The sequence below is a fragment of the Cibotium barometz genome, chromosome 41 (assembly GCF_041138505.1).
Source record: "Cibotium barometz isolate CiBa-2024 chromosome 41, ASM4113850v1, whole genome shotgun sequence".
Classification (NCBI taxonomy): Eukaryota; Viridiplantae; Streptophyta; class Polypodiopsida; order Cyatheales; family Cibotiaceae; genus Cibotium; species Cibotium barometz.
The window spans coordinates 34,292,685-34,303,697 of NC_141086.1; the positions used below are offsets into that span (position 1 = coordinate 34,292,685).

Sequence of the window (11,013 nt, forward strand, 5' to 3'; positions counted from 1 at the left end):
TATACACTTACCTTTCTTGGAGCTTATGCTTCTGTGGCTAATTGATGGTAGTCTTCCCTATGATGAGTGGATCTATGGTGGTACTTCCACCCTTGTTTTTCATGGGAGATGGCTCATGATCCCTCATGTGTGTGTTATCACATGGATTTTCATGGATATGTCTTAGATCCATTCCCAAAGCTTATCTTGGTTATGTCCCTTCCTTATAGACCTTGTGAATACACCGCATGACTCAAATTGAACATGGGAATGAGGGGCCTCAAAGTTGTTCTAGCATGGCTCAAAATGGGCATGTCAATGAGGGGCCTTAAAGTGACTCACTCAAAATGAGGGGTGGTGCTTAAAGTTGAATTAGCCACTCATAAAATCAATGTGGCATAGATTTGAGCTCAAAGTGGCTAGCTCAAAGTGGATATACTAATAAGTTTTATATATTAATTGATCAATAGTTAGCTTGGAAATGTGGGACTTTGATTTCTTTTGTACATTTTGAAATGCACAATATGAGAGAGGTGTAGAGATTTGATAGTGTGTTAATGTGTTTATCAAACCACAAAGAAGCTAGCCTAGTCAATGAAATTAACATTATGTTTGGGAATCATAGAAGACTTTGTTAATGGATCCATATTCACATGACACAAACAAGTTGATGATTCATTCTTTAAGTTACTATATAGAAAAATAAATGGTTTTATGGAACGTTAAAAGACTACAATTTTAAAAAAATTGCTTATCAACAAAAAAAAGGATGCTATTAGAAGTGTACTTGTTAAAATTTTGAGAGTAATTGTCACGAACGAGGTGGATCATGTATAGAACTTTGAATGTCACATGAGGCATAAAGCTCTAAATCCTGAGAATATCCTGCATAAAGCCTATCACTCGCTTTATATAACTTGCTCTATTTCTTTTAAGAAAGGAAATTGCCTTAAAACCCAACTATGAATGACCTCATCAAACAAGCCCTCTTTAGTAGTAGTAGAGACTCTTAGATCAATCTCAAGAGAAATGGTCTTCTTATCTTTAGCTTGTCGACAATGGAATCCTATAGGGGTAAGGGTAACTTGACCAAATTGCATCCTATAGGAGATAAGGGTAGCCTATATGAGGTAACTTGATCAAATGGCATCCTATAGGAGCTAAGGGTAACCTATAGCCTCTATAGGTGGTAAGGGTAGCTTGATCAAATAGCACCCTATAGGAGGTAGCTTGATCAAATAGCATCCTATAGGAGGTAAGGGTAGCTTCAGTGCGACACACTCTTTGAAGATTAATAAGCAGAAAATTTCTCTCAACACATTTCACAAGCTCGATAATAGCCAAAGAGATACACTCTATTTAGTAGTAGAGCATGTCACTTGTGTTGCTTTTCCACACTTAAAAGTCCAATACCCAAATTCTAATTTGTTGCCTTAATTTTTTACTTTTATTTTGTCACATAGCACCTACGCTAATTTGCTACATTTTTAAAAGAGCTACCACATGGCTACAAGTAGTTGTAGTAATAATTTTAAAAGTATTCTTTTTAAAGCCAATTACATGATAGCAAGTGGGTGAACTCATTTTTAAAAAACATGTTATGCTGACCAAGGAATAACAAGTAGCTTGACCCATCTTCGATGGGTTGCAAGGGCCAAATGTTACAGACCTTCAATAAATTCTCTCTCTCTCTCTCTCTCTCTCTCTCTCTCTCTCTCTCTCTCTCTCTCTCTCTCTCTCTCTTTATATATGCATATTTTGCTACTAAGTATGTGTGCAAAATGTTTTTTTCATTAAGGTTGAAAATATGATGTTCGATTAAGTTTTTGACTATTAGGTGGAGGGTGGTGGAGTCGCCGCATGCATGTTGGACACGTGTGCATATCGCGTGTGCTCGTCCTTGGGGCAGTGGCTGGCGTCCTTTTTCTCCAACGTCATTTTCTCCTAGGAGCTAGTGCTCTAATCGTGGAGTCTCCTCCCTGTTGGTCGACATGCTCAAGCTTATGCATGGGAGTTGCTGCTCCTCTCGTGGAGGCTCCTCTCTACTGGTCGGCATTGTTTCAGTGTGTTTCTATTCCCTACATGTTTCGATGTGTTTGTAGTAGCTTGTTCGTTTCTTTTGGGTGTGCACGCTATTGTCACCTAGAATGTTTGGGTACCTTGGGGCAATGAGACTGCTACTCCTTCTACATCGACATCATTTTGTTGAACACTCGTCGTTGCATGTTTGGATGTTTTTCGTTTCTTTCGAGCATGCCCGTGGTTATGTCCTGGAATCTTCTGTAGGTTTACGTGGAGGTTAACGTTTTTTTGGCCCATGCATGTTGGCATGCAATGACTGTGTCTGGTATTGCTATTCTTAGCCTCCTTACGTGTTCTCGTTTGCATAATTCGGTCCCTCTTCTGATGGCATGGGTGGTAGGTATGTTTCTCAAAGTTGTTTATATGCAAGTCATGATGTTTACTTTTCATGTCCTTTCTGCCATGGCTGACTGTACTTGTAGAAGAAGGACATCCATGTCTGTATCTACTCCAGTGTCCACATGCCTACCTCCCTTAGCTGCCTTGCCTCATACATGTGTTACCCAAGCCCCGGTTTGCAGTCGGCCATCTGAATCCAAGAAGAAGAATGTTCCTCCACTGCGAATCGTCACTCCTCTTGAAGGGCCCATCGGTTTGGAGAATTTGATAGCCATCAAGCGGAAGGCTTATTCCAGTGGTATGTCCAATATGCTTTGCAAAATGTTTTTTTCAATCGACATGTTGAGTTTGTTGGCCTTTCTAAAATTTTGACATGTGTTGTTTGTGTTGTCTTAGGTAGTTCTGAGACATCTTGTGCTACAACAAAAAGGAAGAAGACCAACACTGTTCCTCATACATGCCCATAGTTTCCAAGCCATAACAACTTAAAGATGCTCGAGGTTTCTATCACAATTGGCATTGGGAATGATGATGCCAATATCTCTTTGTCGGATTTGCTTATGAGTTTGTGCGCCATGAGTGCACTCAAGCTGTCTTTTTGTTGGAAAGACGTGGAACTCTTCACCACCTCCATTTTCAAATGGTCTCCCGCATACTATCTTTATCGATTATTTCAGTTATACTGTAAAGCAATATTAATGTGGAACATTAACAAACAACATTAATGTGGAACATTAACAAACAAACCACTGCCGTGCATTATGTCAAATTAAAATGCATATTGTATGGTGGGATACTATCTAAAGGATTTGCATAAAACTCACTTTTGAGGTTCCACGCCCATAAAGTTTCTACAGAGAGGAAATGTCTAGAGGTAGAACTTTGTATGCAAAGTTTGGTCAAGGTAATCGTGTATGTCTTGACACCAATGTGTTTGAGAGGGCTTTTGTGTATATGGAGAATTATATATTGTCAATCATTACGAACAGTGACCTTGTTGATGCTCCTTCGGACATGGCAGAGCTTTTATTTACCAACTGTTTGTCTTGGAAGAGTATATAGCAGTGACTATGTTGAGGCTCCTTCAGACATGGCGGAAAGCTCTTATCTACCAACTGTTTGCCCTGGAACTGGTGAGTGGAAAGCTTATATCTGACAACTGTTTGGCTCTGTTATTGGTGAGTGGACATGATTAACAGATTAATTCTCTCTCCGATTGGTGGATGGAAATCAGTCCCTAGTTTGCACCCCTTGACCATACAATTTAAACCTAGCCATCATGGAAGTTAGAACATGCCTTGACAGATGCAGAAGACTTTGCAAGGACGGAAGAATTGATGAGGCACTTCAGGTCGTGGACCTGATGCATCATGGAGGGATTTCCATGTCGCCAGAAATCTTTTACATTCTTCTGCGAGGATGTATAGAGACTAAAGATCTTGACATGGGTAAGGCAGTGCATCAATGCATTGTAAGATGTGGGTTCAAATCCAATGCCTTCCTGGGATGCCATTTGATTCGGTTTTTTGCATCCTGCCATAAACTAATGGAAGCAAATGAGGTGTTTTCCTCTCTCGATCAGCAGAATGTTTACACATGGAGCACCATTATCTTAGCCCATGCCAAGCTTGGACAAGGGCATCAGGCTATCACATTATATCATCAAATGCTGCAAAGCAGTATCAAACCCACTGAATACATACTTGTTGCTGTCCTTCATGCATGTGCGGGCATCGTGGCTTTAGACCAGGGTAAGCTTATACATGTGCATGCTCTTGAATGTGGTCGTGATTCGAATGTGTTTGTAGGAAATGCTCTCATTGACATGTATGTTAAATGTGGCAAACTTGACTATGCATGCAGAATTTTTGCTAAATTGCCGAATCGATGCGTGGTCACATGGAACACACTCATTGGGGGGTGTGCCGATGCTGGGCATGCCAAAGAGGCTCTACATCTTTTCAAGACAATGCAGCAGGAGAACATAGAGCCAAATGATGTAAGTTTTGTTAACATTTTGAAAGTATGCTCCAATACCACCAGCATAGATACAGGATTGCGGCTTCATGGATACTACATCGAAGGTGGTTGTCAGCTGAATGTGTATGTGGGAAATACACTCATTGACATGTATGCCAAATGTGGTCATCTTGACGATGCTGATACGGTGTTCAATGCTTTGCCAAGCCAAAGTGTGGTGACTTGGAATGCAATGATCGCAGGCTATGCTCAACATGGGCATGCAGACAAGGCTCTACAACTTTTTCAAAAAATGCAAGAACAATACTTGCAGCCAAATAGTGTTACAATTGTATGTGCCCTCAAGGCATGTTCAAGCATATCAGCCCTAGATGATGGAAAGCTGCTTCATGCCTTTGCTGTTGAAAGTGGCTGTGAATCAGAGGTCTTTGTTGGGAATTGTCTAATCGCTTTGTATGCTAATTGTGCAAGCCTTATCGATGCACTCAGTGTTTTTCATAGTTTGCCAGAACGAAGCATAGTAACGTGGAACACAATGATCGGAGGATTCACGCAGCTCGGGATTGGTCAAGAGGCCCTCCAACTTTTTCTGAGAATGCAAGAGAATGTGAAGCCAAACAACACAACGTTTGTTTCCGTTCTAAAGGCGTGCTCCAGCTTGGCAGCTCTAGAGCAAGGCAAACAGATACATGCTCTTGTCATTGAAAGTGAATGTGAGTCGGATGTAGATGTTGGTAACACTCTCCTTGACATGTATGCAAAATGTGGCAGTCTCAAAGATGCATGCAAAGTTTTCAATGGATTGCCTAAGCAGAACTTGGTTACATGGAATGCAATGGTCACTGCCTATGCACAGCATGGTTACAGTCAAGATGCTCTTTGCGTTTTCCAGGAAATGCAACAGATGGGCTTAAAGCCGAGCAGCGTCACATACATTAGCATGTTTAAAGCATGCTCCGGCTTAGTAGCCGAATGTCAAGGGAAGCTGATTCATGCCCACCTCACGGAAAGCAATTGTGTGGTGGATATTTCTCTTGGTAATGCCCTAGTTGACATGTATACTAAGTGTGGGAGCCCTGAAGATGCACACAAGGTGCTTGAGTACTTGCCAAAAGAATGTGTGGAAGCATGGAACACACTGATTTGTGGGCATGCTCACCACCATAATGGCGACAAGCTAGCTCTGAGACATTTTGAGGGCATGTTACAAGCAGGTTTGAAACCAGACGAAGGGACACTTGTTTCGATTCTTTCTGCATGTAGTCATTTGGGCTTTGTTGAGGAAGGCTGTCATCACTTTAAGATGTTGTCTGAGGATTTTGGCATCACACCAATGCTTGATCACTATAGCTGCATGGGTGACCTTTTTGGTCGTGCAGGATGTTTAAATGAAGCTGAAGATGTGCTGCAAACCATGCCATTGCCATCCAATATTGTTAGTTGGACGTCATTGTTGAGTCACTGCAGAATGCACGGTAATGTTGACATTGGGGAGCATTGCCTCACTCATCTTGTCACACTGGATCCACAAGATGCTACTGGGTATAGTCTTATGTTGGCAACTTATGCTGATGCAGGAATGTGGGAAAGAGAGGACATAATAAATGAGGTGGAAAATTGTGCAGTTGGCACAGGGAAAATGAAGAGAATCTGTCTGGATGGGTGATAATCATTATGGCAAATGCTGTTATTGGTATATATGATGTGTTGAAGTTGCACAAAGCACTAAGGCTGATTATACATTTAAGGTTTGCGACAGGATGCCCAAGAGCATTGAACAGGCAGTATTGACTGGCCAAGTCCCTGCCTTATGATGGGGGATGGGAATCATCGAGAACCAGCCTAAATTTTGATTTATATCAGTGCAGATGTCCGGTGCATTCATGGAAATCAATGTCCAGATCAAAAAACAGTTCACGCACCTGGACATAACTGCGCTGTTTAGGGATAGGTTTAGGGCAGTTTTGAACTAGTTTTGGGCCGCCTGAGCATGTGTGAACAAGCTTGGCCAAGGGACCAAAGTTTGGGCACCTTTTTAACAGAGTATGAATGCATCAAATGACTCTGGCTGATTAGAGCAGTTATGAGCCTATGAATAGCAGGGCTAGGGTTAGAACTCAGCGTTCAGTCACAAATCTCCAGGGCCAAGTTCTTGTCTAGCAGAGCAAATGCTGGATCAGCAGTTAGCAGCCCCAGCAGACAAGGTTTCAGCCGTGTACAGCTTGAGCAACAAGTACAGTCAAGTCACATGCATCAGTTGCTTAACGCATATCATTCAGAAGGCCAGATCTAGTCCAGATCTGATCATTGTAATTATTCATTCATTCAGCTAATATATAGAGTAGAAAAGGTGAATCTAACAAAAATGATGTGCGTCAACTTTCAAGACAGTTCAGCCTGGCATAATCCCCACCATTACATACATGTGACAGAAAATTGAAACAATGCAAAAATTTGAACCTTGGAATTGAAGTCCGAGCTGACTAAAGGGCTCATAGCGTAGACTAGAGTCTAGTTGGACCAGCTACTATGCATATATTTGAGAATAAATGCAATCAGAGCAACACCCATAGATGGCACATCAGGATGCTACTCTTTGATGCCTTGGTTACCCAGGTGGTGTTGTATGGTGTTGAGGTATGGGGGGCAGTGGTCTCTGCCTCCGTTTAAATGACATAGAGAAAATACAATACATATTTTTGCACGGGCACTTGGGGGTGAGCCTCATACTCAGTAATGCCCCTAGAGACTGGAGTTCTCTAGGTTACTCTAGAGAGGGTATAGAGATACGCAACCAAAGTCAAATATGCATGAAGGTCAATGTCACAAATGGGATGAGAACCAGGATAAAGGCCACAATGCACCAATAAAAGCAAGATTCCGACCACTGGATTGGATATAAGGGCATAGGTCCAACAATGGGGAATCAAAAGACTCCTTGACCTCCCACCTAAAGAGAAGAAAAGGGCACAGATCCAGCTACAATTTTTGGAGGGCTTACACCAGAGATGGTAGACGATGCAAGTTCCAGCGTCATTCACATACATACACAACCCAAGTACACTCAAGGTCGAGGCTGAACTCAGCCTCCCATGCCACAGAGAGCTTGACGAGCTATCATCTTACTCCGTTCCCAATCACACCAAATGGGTATTGAGATGGGAGCCTAGGGAGACCAACCAGAGAATGCTTGACTTTGCATCCTGTGCCAGCTACATGCTGAGGAGACAGAGGACCATGTCACTTTGGTATGTCCTACCTATGCACGCATCACCGGCCGGTTCATGTAGTTACTCCAAGCATGTGACAGATTCAGCAGCTTCTCCAGACTAGCCTCTGTCACCAGCTCAATATTTGCTATGGGAGCTACCTGTAGAGCCCCAACTGCTGGATAATTGCTATGGGAGTCGCCCATAGAGTTCTCGGATATTTGATCTATTATGCCAGTTGGCTATAGAGACTTGGGTCAGGACAATGGGTGCAGAAATACTACTCCATTGGGGAGAGGGGGGGGAGGAAGGTGGGGAGTGGATATCCTTGCTTTCACTCCCATGGTGCTAACGAATGAGAGTGATAGGCCTGTGCATGTCTTGAGTTGGCATCTCACTTTCTCAGAGTTGTGCTACGCCTCCGCCCCGATATTCAATCCTTGCCCTTGAGACTTTCCCTATGTACCGTGCCGAATGCCTCTTTGAAATCCAGACTTGGCAGCATTATAATGGTATTCCTTGAAGTTGGCTCTCCTCCATGAGAACTCGGATGGTGACAAAGTGATCTGGTGCGATGTTTGGGCCTGTCCTAGTGCACGCTTTCAGCACACTTGCTTAGCTTTTCTTCTACTAGTAACTATGGTGCTGTAGAGTTTGGCTATAGCTGAATTGACCATAATGGTTAGGATTAGTGAGCTGATTACAGTCTCTGGAGCCCTTGGAATATTCATTTCACCCAATTTTCTTACCAATCCAGTGGGTCACCCATATTTCTTGCCAATGCAGTGGGAAACCGTCCCGCATGGCTTGGCTTGATCACCTGCCTGTTTCATGGGCCCAAAACACACGTGAAGAGAGTCTTCTGCCTTGCCGTTAGCCAATTCGATGGTCCTTGTGTCTCATTCTCAATGTGAATGCCATTGTAAATATTGGGGCATCCATCTACTTATCATGGGTGGAGCATCCAAATGTGTATATAAATGTTTAGCATACTTATGCGTCTCATCCTCCATGAAATCTTCCACATGATGCAGTCTTTGCCTTTGTATGGCTTCCTTGGTTTTTCGGTGAACTTTGAAGCCTTTTTGCAATTCCGGTTAATGTTAAATTTTCTTTTCGTGCAGGTCAAGGCTTTATAATCAATCTTGGCTGCTTGTCTCCTTTCCCAAATCGTTGGTACATGCAACATGTTACATGCATTACATGAGGTGGCTTTGTTCTTCTTGCTTCCTTTGAAGTCTGTTTCTCTTGAAGTTCGTTTCTTCATGTTTCGACCCCTATAAGTAGTGGCGTGCCAAGTGACAGCGGCCAATTTCCACCCCATCTTCACAAACTCCTCCAATCATAAGATACTTTAAGGTGGTGCAATCTGCCACAAACTCACGGGTTGGAGCTGGCGCATTTCCACCTCAGTAGGCGCAATCTTCTCTGCCTGTGCATTTGAGCTCCAACTTAGCCTATTTCTATTGTGCGGGGGAGCTCAAGAGCTTGCCCTTCCATCTCACTCCGCCTTGAGCTTGCACTTTCATCTCACTCTGCCTTGAGCGTGCTAGCAATGTCCACAATATTCGCCTTTGCTACCCTTTGCCGCATGTACTGCTGGCTCTCCACGTCTTCCACATAGAGGTGCCTATTGCATGAGTGAGTTTGGAGTGAGCTTTTTTTGACAACTACCCTCCCTATACCCAGACCTCTTTCTACTCTTCTTCTCTCTCTCCTCCTCTTGTTCTCCTCTCTCTCTCTCTTATCTGCAAACTCTACTCTCCTTAGAGAGCTTCTATCCTCATCTTGTTCTCCTGTCCCTCCCCCCCCTCTCTCTCTCTCTCTCCCTCCCTCCATTTTACCCACTATCTATGCAAACACCAAACTTTCCTTAGAGTGCTTCTATCCTCATCGTCATCTTCTTCTGCCTCTTCTTCTCTCTTTCTCTCTCTCTCTTCCCTCCCCCCTCTCTCTCCCTTTTACTCAAAACTCTCCTTAGAGTTTCTACATCACAAAGAGGCTATTAGTAACCATTGAGCGAGACAACAAGAGAGGCCAACATTTAGTGTTGATTGCATGTCTTACAATTTGATATTAAGCAATGAACATGAGAAGAATATAGTACAAACAAAAAATGAAAGAGAGAGAGAGAGTAACAAAAAATTAGGGGATGGTGGGTGGAAGAGAGAGAGGATGGGGAGGAGAGAGAGAGAGAGAGAGAGCTGGCTAAGATAATGAGAGAGAAAGAGGGGGTGGGAGAGAGAGAGAGAATTCTCCCCCCCCCACACCCCAAGCGCCACTCGGGGGGATCGGGGAGGGGAGAGGAAAGAGAGAGCTAGGGGACAGTGAAGAGAGAGCTAGGGGACAGTGGAGAGAGAGCAAGGGTAGGGTAGGGTGGGGCGAGGCATGAGAGAGAGAGAGAGAGAGAGAGAGAGAGAGAGTTCCCCTTCCCCACCCTCCCAACAAGTGGCGAGCTAAGTTCTCGTTCCCCACTCCCCATTCCCCAAGTGGAGCTTGCCACTTAGGGGGGTGGGGGAGATAAATAATTTTTAAAAATCCCCCCCTCCCCCTCCCCCCCAAAAAAAAAAAAGTGGTGACCTCATTGCTTGGGGAGTGGGGAAGGTTTTTTTAATAATCCCCTCCCCCCGCCAAGTGTGTGTGTGTGTGAGAGAGAGAGAGAGAGAAAGAAAGATATATTAAGCGTCTACTAAAGACCCAATGGGCCTACTAAAGATATATTAAGCGTCTACTAAAGACCCAATGGGCCTATGAGACCAAAGTGGTACAATAATGTCCATGGCATATCTCATCATGGAATGGGAAAATAAAATAAAATAAAACATGAATATAGCTATCTCACTGGGGTGATACAAAACTGTCCATGGAAACACGTCATGGAATACTAAAAACATAAAAACATGGGAGCAACATCAGCTCCAAGTAGATGGTATACCACTCTCCAAAATGTCAAGCATGGGGTTGACGAGTATGGCCGAGAGGTCTCCCTCAGCTATGTCACGTGTGGAAAGGTAGCTCGATGGCGGTGGAGCATGTCCTGGATCTGGAGCTGATGAGGTGATTGTGGCCGACGGGTGGGTCGAGGGCGTCGGGCATGCCGGAGTGCAAAGACTTGCAACTCCTCTTGGGTGAGGTAGGTCGAGAGCAACTCGTGGAGGGTCCACAAGATCCACTATGTTGGTGTCCTCCACCTCCTGGGTCCGGAAGAAACTGGTGATGGTTGGCTGCCGAGGGAGAGCGCGGGGTGACTGGGGCCTGTGTCTCAAGAAGGTGTCCCTGTGTTTGTGGAGCTCAAGCAGGAAGAGGCCTAGGCAACGCTGGTCCTGGAAGTCAATGATCCTGGAGAGTGGACCGAATCCCTCACGAAATAGACAGTGAAACCTCCCGCGGATCTCATAGTGGCATATGTAATGCATCTCAACCT

General features: G+C 43.9%; 1 protein-coding gene across 1 annotated transcript; it reads left to right on the forward strand.

Moving 5' to 3' along the window:
* Positions 1-3,376: 3,376 nt before the first annotated feature.
* LOC147614900 (pentatricopeptide repeat-containing protein At3g57430, chloroplastic-like) lies at positions 3,377-8,581 on the forward strand. The gene is made up of 2 exons (XM_086780224.1): positions 3,377-4,151; positions 4,264-8,581. The coding sequence occupies exons 1-2, from the start codon at positions 4,123-4,125 to the stop codon at positions 6,044-6,046; spliced, it is 1,812 nt and encodes a 603-aa protein (XP_086636350.1). The 5' UTR covers positions 3,377-4,122; the 3' UTR covers positions 6,047-8,581.
* The last annotated feature ends 2,432 nt before the right edge of the window (positions 8,582-11,013 follow it).